Source organism: Sitophilus oryzae, unplaced genomic scaffold, assembly GCF_002938485.1.
Source record: "Sitophilus oryzae breed Bouriz unplaced genomic scaffold, Soryzae_2.0 scaffold_810_pilon_pilon, whole genome shotgun sequence".
NCBI lineage: Eukaryota > Metazoa > Arthropoda > Insecta > Coleoptera > Curculionidae > Sitophilus > Sitophilus oryzae.
This window is the reverse complement of record NW_022147429.1, coordinates 5,639,947-5,666,893: the sequence shown is the minus strand read 5'-3', so window position 1 is coordinate 5,666,893 and position 26,947 is coordinate 5,639,947. Positions and strand designations below refer to the sequence as shown.

Genomic DNA, 26,947 nt, shown 5'->3' with positions numbered 1-26,947 from the left:
TCTAATTCTACGGAACCGCACTAGCCACGATTCAATTGAACGAATCGTATTGTAAGCATACATATCTCTTCTTCTTCTTCGTCGTCTCTTCATTGGCGATCTTCCGCCTCTCGGAGATTTGATTGAAATGGCTGACCTGTAATATCTGCTATTTGGTCAAGCCATCTCGATGCATACATATACATACTACCATTACTCGCTGACGAGTATGCGACACGCATCAAAAGATGGTCACGCAAGGGGTTTTCTTTCATGAGCTTTTCTGTGACTGAAAAGCCCGATACGTGATGTTATTTGCCTACCGCACTCCGGACATTCAAAAATCTCATTGCTTTGTTGCCTCTTTACTTTTTGGTTTTCGCTGTTAACTGAGTTTACAATTCTTCTCCATTGAGTTCTATTGTGAACTGCTTCTTCCCAATGATTCCGCTTGTTAAACCTCTTTAAGTTTTCGTGGAAAGTATGTTGGAAGCGTTTTTGTGGGAAGTATGATGGAAGCGTTTTCGTGGAAAGTATGTTGAAAGTATGTTGTTAGCTTCGTGGAAAGTATGTTTCGTGGAGTCTATGTTTCGTGCCTTATTGTAAGCAATGAATCAATTGAACGACTCGTTCAATCTTTGCCCGCCTCTAATTACATCGTTGGACAGTCGTATATAGGCTTTACGGTCATTATAACCGATCGTATAGGCTTTACAGTCATTTGCACAAAAATCTGCGTACCTGCCTAGTTTCTATAAGTTTCTATAAACTATAGTCTATTCGGAATTAACTTATTATTATTTTTTACGAACCGTATTACATTACGCATATATATTTTATGAACATCTAATAATATGTACCACACAATGGTACAATTCAGTGATCATCTAATAATTGTACCACAAAAATTACACGTTAAGTTAATTTTATAACCTTAAATATAAAATTACGTCATAAAGATAAACATACAAAAACAACAAATGACCAATAGAGATTTTTGTGCAAGAGATTTTCTAACCGTAGAGACTTCGAAAAAAAATTATTACTAAAGTGGTCATGAAAAATTGCTGGAAATTATTTTCAGGCTTGTAGAATTGCCGCTAGAAATAGGGCAACTGCTATAGCAAATAAGAAAATGGAATTTTTAATAAATTTTGCCTATATGAAGGGTAGTATAAATAGTGGCCTTAATAACAGAAAAGGAAGAAGAACTGGTAGAAATGCTGGAAGAACTGGATAACAGTTAGAAGAATAGGCCTAAATATGAACTACACTAAAACTAAAATCATAACAAACACAGCTGAAAACATAACAACCAGAATAAACCAAGAAAAAATAGAACAAGTTGAAGAGTATATATATCTAGGATAAAAAACTGAAAAAAGAGAACCAAACAGTTGAAATAAAGAGACGAGTAAGACTGGCCTGGGCAGCATTTGGAAAATTAAATTACATATTAAAAAACAAAAGATACCCATAGTACCTCAAAACCGAAGTATATAATCAATGTGTACTCCCTGTACTAACTTACGGATCCCAGACCTAGACACTGACAAAATCAAATATGGATAAGGTAGCAATATCTCATCTATGGAAAGAAAAATGCTACATGTAAGGCTGGCAAATAGAAAAAGGAATGAGTGGATCAGAGGAAAAACAAAAGTAAGAGATGTTAGAAGTGAAGTAGCAAAATTGAAGTGGAAGTTTGCCGGTCACAATGTCAGACGGAAGGATGATCGATGGAACAAATGCATCGTAAACTGGAGGCCCTGGGAGAATAGAAGAAGTCGAGGAAGACCTCAGATGAGATGGGCGGACGATCTGAGGAAACATGCAGGCACAAGATGGATGAGCACGGCGACAAAGAGGGAAGAGTGGAAGAGATTGGGGGAGACCTATGTCCAACGGTGGACCGAATAGATAGAGATAAATAGTGGCGTCATAATCTTCAGCGAATTTCATTTTTTTGTTGATGATAATACCCCTTTTATTTGCCGTAAAAAACTGTTTTGTATAAATTCCATTTTCTTATATAGCAGTTGCCATAATAGTTGCATCATATAGCAGTCGTTCTACCAAATTTGAAAAAAATATAATTTCCAGTAATTTCTTCTCATTAGTGATAAATATTGTTTTCCTCAGGCTCAGCTATTCTTAATGGAAGACTCTGTACAAGCGCTGATTTGATCAGGCGTAAATTAAATCCGAACGAGAGAAGTTTAGGTAGTTACTTTGTATTTACTTAGAGATTCAAAAATATATGTGCATTTGTATACAACTGCTATCTGTAGTCTCCACGATTCTACTATATCTTATAAAAATACTTTAAGTAAACTTCAATACAAAATTAAGCAAATAACAACCATATAAATAAACCTACTTCTTCAAATAAAAATTGACGATAAGAAAAATAATATTCTTAGCCCTCATGTTTATTTTAGTAGCGCTAGCTTTCTTGAACATCAGAGATTGTGATCATAGATTAAATGTAGCAGGTTTGCTGTAAAAATAAGTCCTTATTTTTATTGTATATAAGTAGTAAAAAAATATGAAAGTGGCAATAATTGGTGGTGGTCCAGCTGGCCTTGCCGCAGTAAAGCATTGTTTGGAACAAAATATCGAATGTACCGCTTTTGAGCAAACGGAAAATATAGGAGGAACGTGGATTTACACCGACAAGATAAAAGAAGATGAAAATGGAGTACCGGTTCATACAGCAATGTACCAGGGATTGCGGTAAAATTAAAAAAATATATTATTTAAAGATACACAATCAACAAAAATCCAAAATACAGGAATAATCGGCCTAATTGAATAATATTTATTAACATTAATGAATGTTTGTTAATTTACATTAAATTTTGACTTAATATACTAATATATACTTAATATACTGATAGTGACACTGATTTAGGTATTTGATTATTTGGGAAATGTATTTTCTTGTTTTTTGTTTGGATTTAATCAGTGGCGCATCTGGAGATTGAGTCTGGGAGGGGTAGTGTGAATATTCAAAAAAGTACTAAATTTGAATTAAATTTTTGCTGGAAGGTATTGTAACTGTGGAAAAAAATCTACTTGGATTGGTTTGGATATTCAGTTTTAATTTGTATTATTAACTTTTTTGTAACAATTTTATTTTATACCAAATTTTATCTTATTAATTAATTTCTTTCTTTCTGGGAGGGGTAATTACCCCCATTACCCCTCCCGTATATGCGCCCCTGGATTTAATAAAAGTATATTCGTATTTACAGCAGCGCGTACGGTTCTACGGTCTATGGAAGCGGGGAAGCGCCGCTACCATATACAGGGTTGTTCACCACATACGACACGGAGTATTGTAGCTAAACGATTAGATCTTTACAAATTGTAAGTTTTGGGTTCGTTCAGGACTATTAGAGCTATAATTTAAAAATAATTTGACTAGATGCAGAGTGTCCCAAACAATTAAAAAATATTATAGTTGTATTTTTTTATATGGTAGCCCTGTATATTATTCTATTTTTAGATTCTACGATTGAAATAAAGGTAAATTTGATTGAGGTTTATCACACTGAAACCTTACCGTTTCTGAAATATTTTCATTTTTGTGAAATTGAAGTAAAAAATTTAAGGCTTCATTTCTCCAAGGGTATCAAAGTTTTGAATACTAAATATTTACTGAAGTTTATTTATTGATCAGATATTGTGCTGCAATAATAAAAATTATACTACCTTATACAGAGTATCCAAAAATTTATATTAAATAATTACTAGCTTTAAACTACAATAACTTGTTTAATTTAAGTGGACCACCCTGTATATTTGCTGTAAGTCATTTAGGTAAATTAAAACAATATTTGTTATTTTAATAATATTAAAATAAAACCTAAACATTTGCCTAAACCTTACGAAACTATCAGACAAAAAGAAAATAAAGGAAATTAATAAATATAAACTTACCACCCAAGCCATTTTTGACGATATAGGCGTGAGATGTTTAATACGGATGTTTTTCTATATGTATCATCTCTCACAAAGCTTTATTAAAATAGTTTTATACATAATAACTATATTATTTTAAATATTTTAGTACAAATTTACCCACTCGGCTTATGGAGTTTGAAAACTTTCCTCACATTCCCAAAGACAACTTTTATATCACACAACCAGAAGTTTTGGAGTATATTAAGTCTTACGCTAACCACTTTAACTTATTACCTCACATAAAAGTAAGTTTTTGTCTGGAAACTTTGCGTACTTTGAATGAGTGCAAGGATATAATATTAAAACTTCAGTGACAAACACGAAAAAAGCACAAAGCATACCTTAAAATTTTTATGTACCTATTTTAAATTCAATATATTTTATTTTACTGGGCCGATTTGGATGATTTTTGAAGCAATGTGTAGCTAAATTATTCAACTATTTAGACTTAAAGGCATCATCTGTCTATTATGCCAGGAAAAACAAAATCAATACAAAATACAAGCAGCGTACAAGTGAGACGCGCGTAACATTATTATAAGTACATATTTATATGGCAGCATCTAAGTGTACAGGGTGTCCCATTTTAGTTGAAATCATACGGTATCTCCGTTATTAGTGAAGATAGAATGGTGTGGTTTGCACATACCTGTCCCACTTTTTTGTCAAATGAAAAATGCCGTAAACAACATTTTCATAGCCCTCTTCGTTTCTGAGCTACAGGGTCTTTTTGAAAATGTTGCAATCTGGGATACCCCCTGTATCTCTGTTATTGTTAAAGGTATCGAGAAGGTGAAAACTGTTTATTGTGGAACTTTTTACTTAGAATATAACGGCGTAGTCTGTTATTCTACGAAAAGAATATTTTTAAAGATATGAATTAAAGTTATATTTTCTTAAATGGAACACCCTGTATATTTATAAATTATATGATCTAGCTTGCCATAAGCTTCTCAAAAATATATATATCGCTCTATATTTATTTTCACTATTTACTGCAATATTTAAAAGTTTTTATTAAAAGATCATATTTATTAGTATGCCATGATTGATAATAAAAAAACTAAAGAATTATTAAAAGTATACTGCTATCTGTCTCTTGTTTTATTTTGGGAGCCACTAATAAATTCTTTAAATATCAGGGAAACTTAATTAACTCTCTACTGCTACTGCTATCGTGCCGAAACTTTTAGATATTCTTTTAGCTAATTTACGTGAAATATACTTCAAGCAAGCTGGGGTTCCCCCTCACAACTTTGAAAATATTAGAATTTTGTTAAATTATTATTTCTCAAATCAATATTGGAATCAATGATGGCCTTCCTGATTCCCGAATTTATCCGTTCTCGATATCTGATTTTGGGGATTTTTGAAATATGAAATATATCGTGGCAACTACAATAATGTCGAACACCTGGAAAAATCTTAATAACGTGAGCTAATAATGCAAGCTTTTAGATATTTGCAAACCCATCCCGTTATAAGAAATTCTGTTATAATCATACACCGTCTGATTGAAAAGACGGCGTCAAGTTACCTTAGAAATACCGACACGAGCTTATACACCCAGTGGTTTGCGGCATAGTTGGTTTGCGGCGCAATTAACATCCATCTGTAAGAGTTTTAAGGAATTTTGCACTCTAAAAGGAAAATCCGGGATAACAATTAATCTAACCTATAAAGTTGGTGGGACGAAAAAAGGAAAAACCATGGGGACTTGTTTCAAATGCAAGAGAAGCTGTGTCTACGTGGATGTCACAAAGGATAAGAACATTAAGGACTTATTTGGAGGCCCCTGCGATCTATGCAGGAATACCCTATGTAGAGACTGCTCTAAGATGACATCAAGTGACATCAGGGCTTTAATGACCCAGTCTCGCACTGTTATGTTTTTTTGTGAGGATTGTATCTGCACCATAAAGCAGATAAGTACTTTGCAGAAGAGCTTCAGGGATCTCCAGGAAAACTGTAGTGTCTTAAACAAGGATCTCTGTGATGTAAAGCAGGAATTCCAGCAAATTAAATCGGTGGCTGAATCGGCTCCGAAGTCATATGCCCAGGCCCTAGCAAATAGTACTAATGCCCTAAATAAAGAAATTGCCAGCATTAGGGCTTCAGCGGAGTTTATCTCAAAGTGCCATGATGATCAAAAGAAGCAGCTCGAAGCCACCTCAGATTTGTTGAAAGCACACAACAAGGAAAACATCAACTTAAAACAAGACATCAAATTACTTGAAAGCAAGGTAAACACATCCTTACTAAAGGAGAAGGAATGTAATGTAATTATCACGGGCCTTAAATATCGACAAAATGCTAATGTAACTGATATGGCTAGGACTATTTTTGATCACTTAAGTCTTGACAGTCTTCAAATAAAACAGTGCAATGCCCTTAATAAAAGGGAGAATTCCCCTATTATGGTCAAACTAAACAACAAGGCGGATAAAACTACTTTGTTTAAAAGACGCAAGGAGATTGGCAAGATCACGGCGGAGTCATGTGGACTACAGGGAAGTAACATCTACTTCAACGAGGACCTCACTGTTGAAAATCAAAAATTATTTAAGCTTGCTCGTGATGCCAGGAAGCAAAAATTAGTACAAAGTGCCTACACCTTTAATGGCTCTGTTTATGTGAAAAAAACACCCACATCAGAGTCCCTAAAAGTCCTAAATGCAGAGAGTCTGAAATTTTGTAACTTCCAGCTGCACATAAGTTTTTCTTCATATCTGTGCTGTTTTTATACTTAAGGGATCCCCATCAGGATGGCTTTCTCACTTTTGTGTAATGTTCAAAATATACAAGGTTGTCGAACCAAGTTGAAGGAACTTAGACTCTCTTATGACGGCTGCCCTTATGATGTTACCTTTGTTACGGAATCCTGGTTGAACGATTCTGTGATGGACAATGAAATTATCAATACAGGGGTGTACTCTTTATTTCGACGGGATAGGATAACTACATGTTCCAAGAAAAGTGATGGTGGTGGTGTTTTCATAGTGATCAAAAACAAATTTAACCCCATTCTACTTGAGGAGTTTCACAGTGATGGAGAAGACATTTGGGTGCTTTTAACGGTTGGTAACTTTAAGATTTATCTGTGCTGTGTCTATTTGCCGCACCACGAAGATGTTAATTATACATGCTTTTTAACTAAATTAAAACTAAACCTAGATAAATTAAAAAACTGCCCTATCTTAATTTGTGGTGACTTCAATTATACTACAGTCAATTGGTTTGAAAACAATGGTCACTTGGAACCATTTAATGTACCCCCAAAATATTGCGACTTGCTGGAGACTCTTTCTCATTATAGTTTTATGCAGTTCAATAATGTCCAGAATACAAATAATAGACTTTTAGACCTAGTGTTTTCTAACAATTTTTATATAAGCAATTTGGTTCGGTCGGACCATCCTCTGTTGTCTGTGAATGTGGATCACCCCTCTTTAGAGTACCTTTTTAACTGTCCTGATTGCAACTTAAAGGAAAAGCTTAACATGAAATATGTGAGAAACTTTAACCAGGCCAATTATATCAACATAAATGCTGAGCTGGATTCTCTCAGCTGGCGACACTTGCTCAACTGTAAAAATATTAATGAGAATGTCAAAGTATTTTATGAAACTTTGAACAAAACCATACAAAACAATGTCCCCCTAAAAAGAATAAATAATAAATTTCCACCTTATTTCTCTCAAAATACTATTAAACTTATTCTAAGAAAAAATAAAATACACAAAAAATGGAAAATTAGCAAAGACGAAAGTCTTTACAATGCTTTTAGATTATTGCGCTCACAGAGTAGAAGATGCATTAATAGTGACTATCAATCTTATGTATCCACTATAGAGAATGAAATACCTAACAACAATAAAAAATTTTGGCAATTTGTGTCAAAAAAGAGGTCAAATACGGGGACTCCAGGGGAGATGAGGTTTGGGAATCGGGTAGCGAGGGATGGAGCCGAGATCTGTGAGTTGTTTTGCGATTTTTTTCAGAGTGTGTATGTACCAAGGTCGCTAGCAATAAAGAGGTCTCAAAGGTATTGTCAAACCAGTAATAAGTCATTGTCTAGTGTGTTGTTAACCGTAGATGAGGTCCAAAAAGTTCTCGAGGGGCTAGATGAAAAAAAAGGGGCGGGCCCTGATAACATCCCAGCCATATTCGCAAAAAAATGCTCGGCTTCGCTTTGCATACCACTAACACTTCTTTTTAACCAGTCTCTCTCTTCTGGAGTGTTCCCAGACACATGGAAAGTTTCTGCCATCACGCCCATCTATAAGAACGGCAAGAAGTGCGACGTCAAGAATTATAGGCCCATCAGCAAATTATGTACCTTCTCCAAACTTTTTGAAAAGCTAGTCTACCCATATATTTTCAATTTTGTAATCGCTGATATTATACCGAGCAGTATGGTTTTCTTAAAAAGGAATCTAGAACTAAATCTCATGGAATACTCAACATACATATATGAAGCATTTGACTCGTTTTGTCAAGTTGATGTCATATTTACAGATTTCAGCAAAGCATTTGATAAGATCAGCCATGAAATTATGATTCAGGTGCTGGGGAGATGGGAGTCTGTGGAGATCTGCTGAGATGCTTTGAGTCCTATTTGCTCAATAGATCTATGTTTGTGGCGCTTTTGGGCTTTTGCTCGGGTACATTCTCCCCGTCATCGGGGGTTCCACAGGGTTCTCACCTCGGCCCCCTTCTCTTTGTAATGTATATTAATTGTATAACGCTATGTTTTGATAACTGCCTGTTCCTTTGCTACGCTGATGATCTGAAGATCTTTCTCAGAGTTAATTCCATGTCAGATTGTGAAATTCTACAAGCTAGTCTTGAGAGGCTGATCGAGTTTTGCAATGAAAATCAGTTATTTTTGAATCCTGACAAATGTTCTGTGTTGTCGTTCTCTCGGGCATCTACAATCATTAACTATAATTATAAACTTGGGAGTTCTGTTTTAAACAGAGTTACCCATATAAAAGATCTAGGGATTCTGTTTGACTCTAAAATGACTTTTCAACTCCATATTGACAAACTGGTTAATGATTGTAATAGGACCCTTGGATACATTAAAAGACAATGTGTTGATTTCAATAACTCCAAAACGATTTTGACTCTGTATTACTCATATGTATTTAGTAAACTACAATTCGCATCTGTCATATGGAGCCCTGTATATAGAAATAACGTTGAGAGACTGGAAAAAATACAAAGAAATTTTTTGAGATTCCTTGGCTATAAATCGCACTTCCACGTAGCACATCATGATTACTCAGAGATACGGCGGCGCTTCAAAATTCTTGAATTGGAAAAGAGACGTACTCTATCTGACATTTTAACTTTGTTTAAGATCATTAATAATCTGTCTAGCTCTCCAAATATCCTATCGAGAGTTAAGATTAATGTGCCTGTCCGTGCGCTGAGGGGTCATGACCTCTTTTGGTTCCATATTGTAGGACCAATTATTACCAGAATGCACCATTGGTGAGGATGGTTAGGGCTGCTAACTTGTATTGTTCTGATTCTGAACTAGATTTTTCAATCAAAATCTACTAACCTTTAAGAATAGGCTTAAGTTGAAATTGTTAGAGTAGACCGATCTCCTGTCCTGTGATACTGTGTATATATAGACTACAGTGACCTGTAAAACGCACTACCTCTATGCTTTGTATTAATTAATTAAGAAATCTAAATATATTGTAGATGTTACTTGTTTTATAACTTATAATATTGTTAATGGAAAATTATTGTAAACTGTAATATCAGGATACTAGTTTTGGACTTTTGTTCCGTTTGTATCCTAAAGACTGAAATAAATAAATAAATAAATAAAAAGGAAAAATATATTCAGAGATTCATTGGTAACAGTTCAAAAGTAAAATACTATATCAATCCCAAATAAAAGTTTAATATGTGTACGACTATTTTAGTAAATATCATTTTTATTTTTTTTTGTTATTTATCATGGCCTACTAATAAAAAAATGATGTATTTTAAATATTGCAGTAAATAGTGAAAATAAATATAGAATAATATATATTTTCGAAAACCTCATAGCAACACCGATTATATGATTTATAAATATACAGGCTGTTCCATTTAAAAAAACATAAGTTCATATTTTCAAAAATATTTTTTTCCGCAGGGAAACAGACTACGCCACTGTATTCTACGTAAAAAGTTCTACAAGAATCACTTTCCACCTTCTCGATATCATCCACAATAACGGAGATACGGGGGCTGCCCCAAATCGAAAGAGCTCAGACACGAAGAGGGCTATGAAAATTTTGTTTACAGCATCTTTCGTTTGACAAAAAACTGTGACAGGTTTGTGCAAACCGCATCCTCCTATCTTTACTAATAATGGAGATACCGTATGATTTCAACTAAATTGGGACACCCTGTACTTAGTCTAAGTAACTTTGACCGTGTCATTCCGCCTTTAAGGCCTGGTTGACACCGTCAAAGTGTACTTGGAACAAATACACTTTATGTCTCTATGTACTTGGAACAAATACACTTTGGATTGGACTCGGATTTAAAATCAATTGATACGATCTAAACAGCGTCCAAGTGTGTTTCATCCAAGTACACTTGCCGTGTTAGCCAGGCTTTAACGATTTACAGCAATTTTATCATTAAAAGCATGCCTTTGCTTTTAATCCTCATTAATACACCTATAAAATAGTGATTATTGTTTTTGTTATATTACTGTCCTTGAAAAGGTATATTATTATTGTTTGTTGGCAGTTGCTCCAGCAAGGATAGTTTGATGGTTCTTCAAATAGTCGATCTCTAAGTAAGTATTCTCATTTAAAGTAAGAATAGCCAATTCAACTTCCGGACTTAAAACCCCGTCTGCTGGAATAACTCCAACAAACGTGATGATGATTAGGGCTAGATTATCATTAATTATTACTCTCTTCCTCAAAAGCGAATATATTTAACAAAAGAAAAGAAAAGCTATTTAGTTGAGTTAAAAAACAAACTATTGAGAAAATATATACCTTGAGGATTAAGTAGTTTTTAAATGCCTTACTTAATGCATTCCACAGGTTATTTCAAATTATAATAGCCCGATAAAATTTTTAATTTTTAATCTTAAATTAAAAAGAGTCTAAAAAGTAATTTAGCTTTACGTTAAAATTATAAAAATCAGCTCACTAAAACAAAACATATTATATTGAACTTTAAAATACATGAAAATCTTAAAGTCATCGTTTTTCGTAGTCAGAAGTTAGTACCAACAAGCCAACTTTTAGCCGAAGTTTGCATATATATAAGATTAACAAAATTTTAGTTTAAAAGACGGCCGGCTGGTACTTATTAGGTTGTGGTCTTGCCAAAGTTATACAAAATTATACTGATAAATAGGCTGTATCAGTAAATTTTCCTTTTAGTTATGCCATCAAGTAATAAATGTAGATCCTCGTCCAAATGAAAAATGGTCACTATTAGTGAGAAACGTTAAAACAAAGAAAGTTGAAGAGCATACGTATGACGGTGTGATCGTATGCAATGGCCATTATACAAGTCCGTACATGCCATCTATACCGGGTATGGAACATTTTAATGGGAAAAGTATACACTGCAAGCAATACCGAAAACCAAACATCTATGCCGGTAAAAAAGTGTTAGTTATTGGTGGAGGCCCCTCTGGACTTGATATATCAACTCTCCTGAACGGGATAGCTAAAAAAGTAAGTTTGAATTAATACGAATATTAGTTAATATTATTTTTTTATATAATCCAAGATAATAACAATCCAAGATAAACAAAATCCAAGTATTGTAACGTTTTTCGTTCGTTACATGTCTTTTTTATATATAATATATGATGTCTGGGCCTATCATCACCAGATTCCCTCTCGTTCAGGCCTGATAGTTTATTTGACGCGTAATTTTTACGTTCCCTGGTCGCCAACCCTGTTATCGTTCGACACAACCCTGTTACTATTCTGTGGAGGCGCGCGCTGTCAACATCGCTTCTGTCAACTCTCCGTGCTTAACCTCACTTTGTTTTGACGCTCTGTTGTGTCCCTGCTTTTGGAAATGGTGATTATTTAAGTCTTGCTGTATTATCTGAATCAGCTGCTATTTCGAGGCTACAGGTAAAGATGAGTTATTACCTTTTATAGATTCGATATTGTTATTGAATATTTTTAGGGTAGAGTTACGGATGTCCCAACTTGTATTTGTGTTTTACTGGCACGTTGGCGTCCCTTTTCTTTTGTCCTCCAGAATGTCACATAGAAGAAAGGACATGTTTATTATTTATTGAGCCCTCGGAAGTGTTTCGAGGTAGGTTTATTTTGTTTATTAGACCTTGTTTGGTTTTAAACAAGAGCTTCATATTTTTAGGGTCCAAGGTACGGACTATTTCTTATGTACGGACATTATCTTATGTACGGATGTCCTGTGGACGAGTGTCCCCAGTAAGAACGATTTTTTCTTACATATAAGTGCCACAGCGTGGATGTACAATGCTATTTACCATCAGAATTCATCACGAATAAATATTGTTACGTTTTTCGTCGGTTCCGTGTGGATAGAAAGTCACAATTTATTTAAACACTATTTATTTAACACTAATTAACAAAAACAATAACGATAACGATAAAAGACTTATAGAACTATTTACAAACGATTTATAACTAAGAATTTATTTTGAATTTTAGCGCGTCAACTGCACTGGTATATTTATAACTGCCCTCTCTAGGCCACTGCCGCCGGCTTTTATACCGACAGGTAAAAGAAATCTAGAATAGTCCAAAGATCGTTAGGCGCATAGAGAAGGTTTTCGAATGTTCTCGTATGTACGCGTCCATTCTAGTGGGTCTCGATTCTTCTCGAACGAATGAATCATTGCGGTGTCTATGCGATGTTAAGGTCATCCGAGGGCGGGCCATATTGTGAGGTTAGGTCGAGTCCACACCGGCTCGCAACACTGCCCCTTCTTAGGCACATGCTCGTCCCGAGATTATACGGTGAATGAAGGTATTTGCAAAGCTGGCCCCTGGTACATTGCGAAGTCTGGTAGAAATAGCAGTCTACAGTTTTCTCTCCCGATCTCAGCTTTGGGTTGTAGCAGCAAACGAGGATCTCGATTCCCGTAAATCTGAACAAGACTTCAATCATGTTCCGGATTGTACGCCAACTCAAACCATCGAGTCCACACGCCAGCTTCGGAATGGCTAATCGTGCAATGTTGTTGTTTAGCAGGGCTTCTCTCAGTTCAATCAGGGTCTTCCATAGATTGAGATAAGTCGGCTTACTCGGGGACCATTCCTTGGTGACCAGGTAGAAGATGTGCCTTGCTTGACCATGTGCATTGTCGGTTAGCCTCAAGACGCTTCCAACCTCTGGATCCTGTCGGCGTAGTTCTCCGACACGCCCAAACTTCTCATTGAACGTCGCAGCGATTCCTCTGGACATCCGCAAATCTCGAGCCACACAATGAGCGAGCGAATAATCAGGAGGCACGGAAAAGAGGTCTCGTTGATCTTCTTTGGTTACACCATAGCGAGCCTTCTCACTGCTGTTGTATCGGGCCATGAAATCGTCAAAGGACATCTCCGAATCAGGGGGATCAAAGCTGCAGGTTCTCACGGTCCCAGCACGATCTTCTATTTCGCCTTGGTAGGGGCTCAAACGGTTGAAATGGACTACCCTCGGTTTTCCTTTTGGCAATTTTCTGATACGGTATACGACGTCATTAATTCTATCCATGACTTCGTATGGCCCTTCCCACGAGGATTGTAGCTTCGGAGATAACCCACGACGTCTCTGCGGGTTATATAGCCACACCAACTTCCCTGGTTGGTATCCTCCATGCTCAGCTTGAATGTCGTAGTGTTCCTTCATTCGGTCACTAGCACTTTGAATATTTAGGCGGACTCTCTGATGAATGTCGTCCATCCTTTGACGTAGTGTGTGGACATAATCTTCTCCGGCGACTTCTTCTCCCGGTCGGCAACCAAATTTCAGATCACAGGGTAGGCGCACTTCCCGTCCCATAACGATGCTGGCTGGAGTTTGCCCTGTAGATTCTTGGACGGATGAACGGTAGGCCAACAGGAACAGGTGAAGAAATTTGTCCCAGTCTCTTTGGTGGTCAGAGACTACTTTGGCCAGATAACGGTTGATAGTTCTGTTCATGCGTTCAACCATCCCATCGGATTGTGGATGTAGAGCAGTCGTCCTGGTCTTGCGGATGTTCAGGACTTCACAGACGCCTTGGAACAGATTGGACTCAAAGTTTCTTCCCTGATCTGAATGAAGCTCCATGGGAACACCAAACCTGCAGATCCATTCTTTAACAAGGGCATCAGCAATCGTGGACGCTTCTTGATTTGGCAACGCGTAGGCCTCGACCCATTTGCTGAAGTAATCCATTACTACCACAATGTATTTGTTGCCATCGTTCGTCTCCGGGAAAGGACCAGCCACGTCGATCGCTATTCGTTCGAAGGGACTACCAACATTGTACTGGCGCATAGGGGCTTTACCACGCTTTTGTGGCCCATTAATGGCTGCGCAAATGTCACATTTCTTACACCAGGCCCTCACATCTTCTTTGCAGTTCACCCAGTAGAACCGTTCACGCACCTTGCCAAGTGTCTTGGTAACACCAAGATATCCTCCTCTGGTTCCATTGTGAACTTCCTCCAAGACTTCTGGGACCCTCTTCTTTGGAATGACGATCTGCCTTCTCTCTTCTTGTCCCTCCGGTCTCTCGATCACACGGCGAAGTAGTCCGTTATCTATTACCAAGGAATTCCACTGGGCCCAGTACGACTTTACGTTCGGCGAATATCTGCAAACTTCTTCCCACGTTGGTCTTTGGCCTGTGTTTTTCCAGTTAATTACTAAACCTAACTCTGGGTCACTGGTTTGGTCATTTGCAAGATCTTCGGATTGCCAACTATCATTAACCACAGTTGTTCTTAGGAGTTTCACTTCTTTCTCTTCTGCTCGGGAACAATGCTTACAGTCCTTAGCGCAAGGTCTTCTGGAAAGTGCGTCGGCATTTCGATGGATTGCCCCAGCTCGATGTTCTGTGTCGAAGTCAAATTCTTGTAATCGTTCAATCCATCTAGCTACCTGCCCTTCAGGATTCTTAAACTGCAACAGCCATTTCAAAGCAGCATGGTCTGTTCTTAACAAGAACTTTCTTCCATAGAGATACTTGTAGAAGTGTTCCACTGCTTTAACTACTGCTAGTAATTCTCGTCTGGTTACACAGTAGTTCCTTTCCGGTTTTGACAAGGTCTTACTAAAATAACCAATGACTTGACCATCCTGGATCTGAGACAGAACAGCGCCTAATGCAACATTGCTAGCGTCGGTATCCAATATAAAGTTTCCGTTGCCAAGAGGGTAGCTAAGTATGGGCGCACTAGTCAGGGCCTTCTTCAATTTTCGGAATGCCTCGTCAGAATCTGAGTCCCAAGAGAAACGCCTCTCGCCTTCGGTAAGTCTGGTCAATGGTTTTGCGATGGTGGCGAAACCCTGTACATAGCGTCGATAGTATGTGCATAGTCCCAAAAAGCTTCGTAGTTCATGTTTATCTTTAGGTATCGGCCACTCTTCCACTGTCTTGGTCTTCTGTGGATCTACCGCAACTCCTTGGGAGGAGACTACATGGCCCAAGTAGTGTACCTTTTCTTGACACAGATGACATTTCTTGGGGCTAAGTTTCAAACCAGAACTCCCTAGTCGCTTGAAAACTTCTTCCAAATTCTTCAAATGATGGTCAAAGGATTTCCCAACCACTATGATGTCATCCAGGTACACTAAACAGGTAGTCCAGGATAGTCCCTTTAACACAGACTCCATTAGTCTCTCAAAGGTAGCTGGCGCGTTGCACAATCCAAAAGGCATGACGGTAAATTGCCACAGTCCGGAGCCCACCGAGAACGCTGTCTTCTCTCTGTCTTTCGGCGCCATGTCGACTTGCCAATATCCACTCTTCAGATCTAACGTAGAGAATATCGTTGACCCCGCCAGTGTGTCTAGAGTATCGTCTATCCTCGGCAGGGGATAGCTATCCTTCTTGGTACCATTATTGAGCTGCCGATAATCAACACAGAATCTGGTGGTACCGTCTTTCTTCTTTACTAGTACTACCGGCGATGTCCACGGGCTGTTAGATGGTTCGATGACACCCTCTTCTTTCATTTCTCGAAGGATTTTATCAGCTTCTTCACGTTTGGCGAGCGGAAGTCTTCTCGGATTTTGTTTGATTGGTCGTGCATCTCCGGTATCAATTTTATGTTGTACTAAATTGGTACGACCTCTGTGTCCTGCTTCTCCTTTATCAAACACATCTTGATACTTGATTATCAGGTTTCCCAATTTTCTACTATTTTCGGGAGATAATCCCTTAACGTTTACTAACTCCTTCACCATTTTGTCCGGAATTTTTGAAGTCGAAACTTTGGAGGCTTCCACGCTTCGAATGACTGAGGAGACCGAACAACAGTACCCTAACAGGGTTCCCTTCTTCAAGGATACAGAATAATAATTCGTATTCATTACTCTCACCGGTACAGTTTTCTTCGCTCGTAGCAGGGCTTTTCCAACAGCGATCCCTCGTCCTATTTCGCTGTCATGGTTCCTTGGCTCCAACAGAATAATACTCCCATTATTCATTTTACCTTCCAGGCAACCATCCAAAAATACCTCACAGCGCTCAGGGATCGAAACATCTTCTGCTACTACCACGCGAAGCGTCTCCTCACATTTTCGATGTAGAACCACTTATTCCTCATTTATTTTCAAAATTCCCTCTTTGAAGTTTAGGTCAAAACCTTTAGTGGTCATGATGTTCATTCCGAGAATAAGTTCATCTTCGATATCTGCTACTAACACTGGATGTTCAAAACTGGTGCTCCCAATAACAAAATTAAGGTTTACTTCTCCATGGACAGCAGCGGAGCCTCGAAGAGGTTTTAACCTTCTTCGATGTTTTAAGAATGTCCGGTCTGATGATAGTTTTCGTCGCACCTGTATCCAACAGCATGGTCCGGAACTCTCCATCAACAAAACCATCCACAAAAATGCTGTTGAATTTGTGTTGTAGCGAGGCGACTTGAGCAGTTTTCGTTGGGGCATGTTGGGTACAGGTCGACGTGTGCCCCTTCATTTCGACCCTTAGTAGTTTTCCGACCTCGACGAAGCCGGTTCTTCGTTCTTCTCCTTACAACGGCTTCGCACGTGTCCCACCTGTCCGCAGTTCCAGCAACGAATCGGTCCCTTCTTGCCCATGTACTGGTCCATTACCTTCCGAACAATCCCTTCCACGGATTCGTCGGAACATTCGTCGATGGCCCGTACTCTTCCTAAAGACCGAGAGCTTTGTTTCGCGGCCTCGAATTCTAGGGCACGTGCTAAAGCATCCACCAAGTGCGTTGGGTGTGCTAGGAGAAGTGCTTGTCTTGTCTCGTTGTCACGTAAGCCGTCGGAGAATGCCTGTACTGCCAACCGCTCCATAACATTCTCGGGCGTAGCAGGGTACGCAAGGCGAACGAGGCGGGCTACGTCGGCTTCAAACTCCTGTAGAGACTCATTTGCCTTTTGAATGCGATTTTTTAGTTGGGAATGATAGACATGTTCCAAATGAGCTTGGCCGTACCTCATTTCTAAATGTCGTACCAATTGCTGATAATCTCCCTGTTCCGATGGTGACAGTGTCTGCAGGATATCAGTCGCATCCCCCCGCAGTGCGATAGTCAAAGCGGTAGCTTTTTCAGCGATTGTCCAGCCGTTTGCTCTCGCAGCGGCCTCAAACTGGCAAAAATAATTGGCCCAAGCGGTTTTTCCGTCAAACTGTGGAGGTTTAATAACTGACTTTGAGATATACTTATTTTCGACTAGTTTCGGTGCCTCCGATGTTTCTTGACATTTTGGTGAATTGGCCTTTTCTATTTCTTGTTTTAAATTTTCGATTTTTTTATTTACATCGTCCTCAATTTGTGTTATTTTGTCTTGTAGCTCCGTAGAATTCTCTATAATCTTTTCTTCTAATTCCCTGGAATTTTCTGTTATCTTTTCTTCTAAATTAAGTATTTTATTATTAAAGCTGGCCTGTATATCTTTAGAATTTTCGATGATCTTATCTTCTAAAGAATTAATTAAATCCTGGGATTTTTATAATTTTATCACTGATTTTATCTTCTAAAATATTCATTTTATCATTTAAAGTTTCTTGTAAATCCTGGGAATTTTCCATAATTTTATCACTGATTTTATTATTCAAATTGTCTTCTAATTTTTGTAAGGACGAGTCAAGGTCACCTTCCAGCTCGAAGTAAAATGTGTCAGGATCCTCACCTTCCTCTACCAAAACGTCTCTCAGTCTGGCTTGCAAAATGCTTTTTTTCCATCTGTCTCGCACTCTCTCTCTTCCAATATGCATTTCAGTTCGGACACTTTCAAGTCTTTCAACAATTTTTTCAGAGCCATGGTCAGTCTTTTTATTCTTCTAGTCTATCACACACGCCACACTTGACACCAATTGTTACGTTTTTCGTCGGTTCCGTGTGGATAGAAAGTCACAATTTATTTAAACACTATTTATTTAACACTAATTTACAAAAACAATAACGATAAAAGACTTATAGAACTATTTACAAACGATTTATAACTAAGAATTTATTTTGAATTTTTGCGCGTCAACTGCACTGGTATATTTATAACTGCCCTCTCTAGGCCACTGCCGCCGGCTTTTATACCTACAGCAAAAGAAATCTAGAATAGTCCATAGATCGTTAGGCGCATAGAGAAGGTTTTCGAATGTTCTCGTATGTACGCGTCCATTCTAGTGGGTCTCGATTCTTCTCAAACGAATGAATCATTGCGGTGTCTATGCGATGTTAAGGTCATCCGAGGGCGGGCCATATTGTGAGGTTAGGTCGAGTCCACACCGGCTCGCAACAATATAGTCATTAGTTTTAAGTATTATACAACTGTGTTTTCTTTCTCTGTACATGCCTGGCGCCCAATATCTATATATCTTTTGTTTATTACTATTGATTAATTTTCTCTCTAGTGAAATACCTTATCCACGACTGCTCTCCGATGAAAAGCTGCCGTTCGCAGTGGTAGTTGTTTAAAAAACGCTACATATAATTTGGCGCCCAACGTGGGGCCTCGAGAAAATAAAAACAGCCCTTAATTTGACACTCTTTATTATTCAGTCTGTTTTTTATTTTTTACTCGTAATGTATTTCACTGGAGTCTGACAATTTTCCTGATTAACTTTCTTAAATTAATTTTTGTAGTTTAATTTTTTTGGCATGATACAGAGGAGGAAACAGTTGTTGTTTTCTTGGTATAATTTAAGACAGAAGTTTTTATTCTCTTTCTTATTTTTGATATTTCTATTTATTATTATTTGGGTCTATGGAATTTAGACAATTTCATATAACGGAGATGTGTCAGCTGTGTGTTTTGATATATTTTTGAACCTGGTATACAGGGCGGTCAAGATTTAATGCTTGGACCTGAATTTTCTTTGGGGGTAAAATTTTTTTTTAATAGTTTAAAATTTTTTCTTGGTAGATACACTTGAAAGTTTATCTATTGTTGGGACTTCCTTATACAGGGTGGTCAATATTTTTTTGTGACTTTGAAATTTTTTAAATTTCAAGGTGTTTGACATTTGATAAAGTTTGAAACTTTATATATACAGACATTTTGGTTTGTATTTTCCCCATACAGGGTGGACAAGCATTAAATTTTCGACTTTGATTTTTTTATATCTCTAGGTGTTTGAAATTTGATATAAATTTTAAACGTTATACTTAGTTGAGATTATTTTGATAATTTTACTATACAGGGTGGTCACAATTTGACCATTTTGATTTTGTTTTTGTTGATTAATTGGGTATTACGATGAAGTAATGCTGTTCATAGTACCGACCGTCGTCAATCTTTAACTGCTCTAGTTCCATATAATTCCTTGTCTGGCGTTGTTAGTATTGTTCATTCCGTCCGAGAGAAGGTTTGTACTTGCACATTAAATTTGTTTGGTTGTTTTGGTTTCAGGTTACCGGCCGTTATATACCTCTATCTGCTCTAGTATTGTAGTGTTCCTTCTCTGGCGTAGTTGATCTGACATGAACTAGAATGTTGGTTTCAGAAACTATCACCAAGGTTATAAACCGAGACGTATCGATACCATGAACGGATCGACGTTCTCTTTAATTATTGTCGAGTCGCGTTGTTTTAGAACATAGCGTATTTTGGAGTCTACACTTGTCTAGCCTGAGTTATCGATAATTTACACCTATATCGTTATAAAACACCTAACTATAGCAGTATTTATTAATCTCGCGTACCATACTAGCAGATGTACCTCCGTATTTTTTATTATTTTATTTTAGCAGAACAATGGCTAGAGTATCTCTGTACTTTACGGCGTATCCAGTGACCACTGACTTTAGTAATTTTAAACCTTTAGTTTTTTTTATCTCCTGCGTCTTATATTCCTTACCGGTACTTGTCGTTTTTTTTTGGTTTGCCGTTTCCTTTTTGAGAACCTGATCAATTTTCAAATGGGTTTCGTCTATTCTGAAATTTACGATGTAGTTTTCTTTTGATTTTTTTTACCATCTCTAGATTTGTGAAAAAGAAAGTGTATCTTACAGGTCCATTTCGTTTCTTTTCGGAGGAGGGCAGTGTAACGTTTTTAGTTCGTTACATGTCTTTTTTATATATAATATATGATGTCTGGCCTATCATCACCAGATTCCCTCTCGTTCAGGCCTGATAGTTTATTTGACGCGTAATTTTTACGTTCCCTGGTCGCCAACCCTGTTATCGTTCGACACAACCCTGTTTTATTCTGTGGAGGCGCGCGCTGTCAACATCGCTTCTGTCAACTCTCCGTGCTTAACCTCACTTTGTTTTGACGCTCTGTTGTATCCCTGCTTTTGGAAATGGTGATTATTTAAGTCTTGCTGTATAATTTGAATCAGCTGCTATTTCGAGGCTACAGGTAAAGATGAGTTATTACCTTTTATAGATTCGATATTGTTATTGAATATTTTTAGGGTAGAGTTACGGATGTCCCAACTTGTATTTGTGTTTTACTGGCACGTTGGCGTCCCTTTTCTTGTGTCCTCCAGAATGTCACATGGAAGAAAGGACATGTTTATTATTTATTGAGCCCTCGGAAGTGTTTCGAGGTAGGTTTATTTTGTTTATTAGACCTTGTTTGGTTTTAAACAAGAGCTTCATATTTTTAGGGTCCAAGGTACGGACTATTTCTTATGTACGGACATTATCTTATGTATAGTCTGTTCAACGAGAAGATCCTTGACAGTGATAGATGTGTCTGTCATTTTAATTTCAAAGTAGTTTATTTTATTTTACAAAGAAATAAGTTGGTACAACTGGAACGCAAGTAACTTCAAAATATTGTGAAAAAAACTGTATAAAACTGAAAAAATGTAATCGAGTTATTTTATTTAATAAAAAACGGTATGTGTTAATACAAAACAAACAAAAACAAGACACCACATACCAAAAAATATAAAAAAGAACTATTTCTTACTTTCAAGCTTTATGAAACTTCCCGCATTTATGATTATATTTATAAATATAACTTATGTACAAATACAAATTTGTAATATCCCGCCGGAATAAATAAAACAACATAAATAAAACAAACTATTTTATTAATAATAACACTTACCAAATTTTATACCTCACAGGCACAGGTTGATTAATTAACTTTAATCTTAATTTTCTTAAACCAGTACCTTTTGACATTATTTTTCTGCAGTACTAAAATCCATTATTTACCTATCGTGTGATAGGTAAATAGTCCTATCGTATAATAGGTCGTCAATATTTTACAGCTACTCAGTATGGTCCTTCTACCATATTCGAGATGCACTTATCTACGACGAGATGGTATACGAACTTTATTGATAGTAACTTTATTGGTGTATCTGTATAAGACTTTCCTCCTGGGCAGCGAGTATTAACCATAAACTGTGCTTTAGGTTCTACAGTTAATTTTCACTCGATTTTTCCTCCACTTGACTTCAAAAGACACAAAACACACGTAATAACACGAATCAAAATGCATCATCTTCCAAAATGCAGGGTATTTGACAAAAGTTGTCACAAAATTATAACCTATAATTACTATAATTTGGCAAGACTTTCACAAACGTCAAAAATCTAAAGGCGAGTTCATACGCATCGGCGTCCGTTTGTCGTTCATCGTTCCGTCAAACCAATAAAATTGAATTACGATCTGTCATTTTTGAAATAAACCAATAAAACTGGTTAAAAACAGCAAGTGACGACGCATGACGAATTTATATTTAAACCCATCCATAGTTAACTTAAAAATTATTAGAAACTTTTTTTAGTAAAATAAATAGATTGGTATGGGACTTCATCTGCTTTTCTTCTGTCATCGTCTGTCGAAATCTTACCTGAGAAAAAAAACAGAGTATACGGATGTCCTGTGGACGAGTGTCCCCAGTAAGAACGATTTTTTCTTACATATAAGTGCCACAGCGTGGATGTAGCTTGAGTCCCATGCTGCTTCGTTCCCAGCTGTAAGCTAGTTAGTTACGGCTGCACCAATTTATGGTGTCTCATTCTGGCCCCTTTGGTTGTGTTGGATGGCTGAGTACAGAGATGCGAGACCACCTCACGCTGCTACTGTTTGAAGCAAGATTACATAAAGAACAGCTAAGTGTAGATTTACATTCTAGTTTTCATGTTTTAGATTTTCTATATTTTCAGTCTTAAACAGTAACGTACATTTTAAACAATAGCGTACAGACTATATTTAGTGGTTAGATTATTAAGGATATTTATGTCGATGCAGTAGTAAAAGTGTGATTTAGATTTTAGATTTCATAATATCACGCATTGTAATAGTATTACTTTCTATAGACACTATTATTACGCTATACTAACAGATGAATAACGAGATAGATTCTAGAATCTACAGGTTGCAACACATCTGATTTAACACCGTATAAATTTAACAATTTAAATAAAGTAATGCTACTTTTCCTATATTTTGTATAACGTTACACGCATTGTATTTTCTTTATAGTCTTTTCATAGAACGTATTTAATATTATTTACATACATAGTTTTACTCAACAAGTAACCACTATAATAATTATATTAATTGTACAATGCTATTTACCATCAGAATTCATCACGATAAATATAGTCATTAGTTTTAAGTATTATACAACTGTGTTTTCTTTCTCTGTACATGCCTGGCGCCCAATATCTATATATCTTTTGTTTATTACTATTGATTAATTTTCTCTCTAGTGAAATACCTTATCCACGACTGCTCTCCGATGAAAAGCTGCCGTTCGCAGTGGTAGTTGTTTAAAAAACGCTACAGTATTTTGCTTAAACAGGGGGAACCAAAATCTCAATATCAATTTGTACTAACAAGTTCACCAGGCAACTAGTGCAATGTCATATATTATGCTACTGAAGTATTTTTTTAGATAAAAAAACGAGATTTGGTATGTTAGTATATGACATAAATTAGGATTGATTGACGCATTCATTATTGTTTTGGTCACTTTCTGTTTCACCGGAAATGACTATAACTTTTGATTTTCAAATGACATCCAGGGTATTTTTTTACTTTATTTGATAGAAAATGATACTGTAAATAGAATGACATATATTTTGACATTTTTGCTTATGGTTTATTTGAAATTGTAATATACGGTTCATAACGACAATTTGACTCGCAACATCAAGTGTGTGGTACCAAATTATTCGTAAAACCACCCTTGTTCCATTTGAAAATATTAAGATATGATTAAAAATGCTATTTGGGCATCTTTTAACCAGCCAGGACAAGACATGAAAAACATCAAATTTATTTTTCCAATGCTCCTTGATTAAAAATTACTGTTTTTAACACAGCCTCCAGATTTAAGCCACTCTAGATTTAAATTTAAAATCCGTTTTTTGAATAATTGAATACGTCAATCAATCTTAATTTATGGTATACACTAATGTACCAAATCTCGGTTTTTTATCTGAGAAAATAAAAAGTTATAGGGGTGACCCACTTTTGAGACGCACCCAGTATAGATGGCCAAACTAGGGTTTCCGGAAACGGAACTGTTTGTCGGAACCGGAAATTTCGGTTCTTTGACGTCTCAAAAGAACCGGGAATTCCCGGTACTTTCGGTACTGGGATCTCCCGGTTCTGAACCCTAGTCCAAACACACCTTTATTGTTATTGCCTGCCCCGATCTATACTCATTATACAGTCCCCGCGCGCTAGGACAAAAGCTAGTATCTGAAATATTTAAACAAAGTACCTACTAGACTTAAATTAAATTTTCGCCGAAAGGTACTGCGACTGAAGAAAAAATAAACTTGGATTGGTTTGGATTTTCTATTTTGATTGGTATTATTAATTTCTTATGCGACAATTTTATTTTATTTAATGGGTGGAAAATAATTCTCAACAGAAACCCTTTGCTTTAATCATAACAACTTATAATTAGGTTATTTTTATATTTTCATTCCTAATAATTAAAAATAATTTTAGGTGGTTTTTAGTTTTTCTAAATTATTTTATGGTACACCCGCTGAAGGAGTAATAACTAAACCTAGGGTTTCCCAATTTAAGGAAGGCAAAGTAATTTTTGTGGATGGAACCGAAGAAGATATAGACGAAGTCATTTATTGCACAGGTATGTAGATGATGTGAGGTAAATATTTTATATTATAGTCAGATCTGATATCCCTGGGATTTTTATATCCAAATGCCCCAATATTTAAAATAAGCATTTGTCTAACAGTCATAGCTAACTTTGGTTTATTTCGTATTGAATATTAAAAATCTAGAAAAATTGAAAAATATTACTATTTTATTAAATATATTATTAAGATAAATACAAAGTATTCCTCCCACATTTCCAAACATTATCTTTTGTAAAAAAAACATCGTGGGTATTGGGAAGGCTCAAATGAATCAATTATATTCTGTGCGATGTTTCACGACTTTATTGTTGCTTCTTCAGATTCTTCAGGTTGTTTCGTTGCTCGAAGAAGCGACAATAATGACGCACAAATTATAATTGTTTCTTTTGAGCCGTCCCAATACCAACGAATTTTGTTTTCTACGTACTAATGACTGGGAACAACACAATAATCATTATATGTATATTTGTTGCTACATATTTTAGGTACTAAAAATGACTATGAACCAACCTTTTTCATTGATCTAGCTTAATTTTGCTTGTAGGTTACTATCCTTCGTACCCATTTTTAAGCAAAAACTGTGGAATAACTGTAGACGATGGCTGGGTGAAACCTTTGTACAAACACTTTATTAATATTGAACATCCTACGATGGCAATAGTCAATATTACGCTTGTTGTTTCTACTTTTACCTTGTATTCGATTCAGGTAAACTATAAAAAGAATAAGTTTTTTTTCATATTTGTTTTTTGTTTATTTTAGATTCGATTTTACCTGGCTCTTCTAAAAGGCCATTTTAAGGTATCAAAAGAAGAAATGTATGAAGATTTAAATCAGGCAGTAAAGAAGAGAGAAGATAAGGGATTGCCTAAAAAGATGACCCATTTTATAGCACTAGAACAACTAGATTACTGCGAAAATTTGGCAGACATTGCTAATATAAGAAAAATTCCAAGAGTATATGGAAAAATGTTTGCTAAAATACTTTGTAACTTAGACAAAAAGTATGGCGTTAAAATTATTGATGATGAAAATTTTGAATTGGTACAGCTCGAATATACAACGATATAAAATTATGTATATAAAAAAAGCAACAACAAACCAAAATATTTTTTACAATATAGGTATTATTGATCTTATTGATTATTGATACCAGAAATTAAATGTATGGCAAAAAATTAAAAATATAGTTTGTAATAGTATATTCCAAACCTTAATTATTCATTAAATGAAAGTATGTACAGGGTGAGGCAACGATAGAGTAAAATCCATTTTCTCATTTATTTTGAAGTTTAAAAAATGTTAAATATTAAAGTTCTGTGGTTATAGGAAAGGTTAAGATACATATCTTAAAATTGTTACGGAGTATAGAGAGTGGTTCAAAAATTTGTGACAGATATAACGTATGTTTTTTTTTAAATGCAACAACCTATTTTTTTATTTTTAGATTTTGCCTAAAATTATTATTTTTCCTGAGAGATTTTACAAAACTCTTTAACTTTTATCAAGTATATATCATATACCTATTTTTAATAGTTCGCGATATTAGTTGAAGCCTGGCGCATTCGCCACATCAGGAAAAAAATACTTTTTTTTTAATTAAATGAAAAACAAAAAATCCCGCGACGACTTTTAGTAAAAAAAGCAACTTTCTAGAGCAATTCGTTACTTCAGTAGAGACGACACAGATAAACATTAGCATTTTATATATGTAGATTTTGTATTTATACCTTGTATTTTTTTAATACAATTACGCTATAATATCATAGTTACCATGACAAAAAGTAATAAATATCAAAATGTAATATGTCCGTTAAGCAAGTTAAGAACAAACCTTTTAAACAATATTAGTTTAGTTTGTTGTAATAAGTATATATGGTAGAGATAAAGAGTTATAGTTAGAGATTTTCCTGAAAATAAATTACTCAATGTGTTATTTAATATTAATTAGTTAATAATAATAATAATAATTAGTTAATCTCGAGAATAACACACAACAAAACAACCAAAAACATAACCTAACCCAAACATTAACATGTTAATATCGACATTAACCGGACATCGGATTTTAACCGTAACATATACATTGCTAAGTATAATTGGAATAGATGTAGATTATCTAGAAAATATTATCACATTGTAATGGGACGGTTTCGCGGCAGTAGTATTGGCTTTACGAAATGAATTATAAACCAGAATTGCTACGAGAAGTCCCTATTATTGGATATTAAGGAAAATAAAGAAATTTTTCAGCGCT

The 26,947-nt window shown here is 36.0% G+C and overlaps 1 protein-coding gene across 1 annotated transcript; it reads left to right on the top strand.

The window, feature by feature from the left end:
• The first annotated feature begins 2,376 nt into the window (after positions 1-2,376).
• On the top strand, positions 2,377-25,868 carry LOC115888983 (senecionine N-oxygenase-like). The gene is made up of 6 exons (XM_030908882.1): positions 2,377-2,715; positions 4,055-4,193; positions 11,364-11,663; positions 24,536-24,680; positions 25,235-25,398; positions 25,453-25,868. The coding sequence occupies exons 1-6, from the start codon at positions 2,528-2,530 to the stop codon at positions 25,759-25,761; spliced, it is 1,245 nt and encodes a 414-aa protein (XP_030764742.1). The 5' UTR covers positions 2,377-2,527; the 3' UTR covers positions 25,762-25,868.
• Positions 25,869-26,947: the final 1,079 nt, after the last annotated feature.

Bases quoted from the DNA above. Each gene is read 5' to 3' on its own strand.
- LOC115888983 (XM_030908882.1), top strand. From the start codon at position 2,528: ATGAAAGTGGCAATAATTGGTGGTGGTCCAGCTGGCCTTGCCGCAGTA. The intron at 4,194-11,363 runs GTAAGTTTTTGT...TTTTCCTTTTAG, and splicing joins ACTTATTACCTCACATAAAA to TTATGCCATCAAGTAATAAA. The intron at 25,399-25,452 runs GTAAACTATAAA...TGTTTATTTTAG, and splicing joins TTACCTTGTATTCGATTCAG to ATTCGATTTTACCTGGCTCT.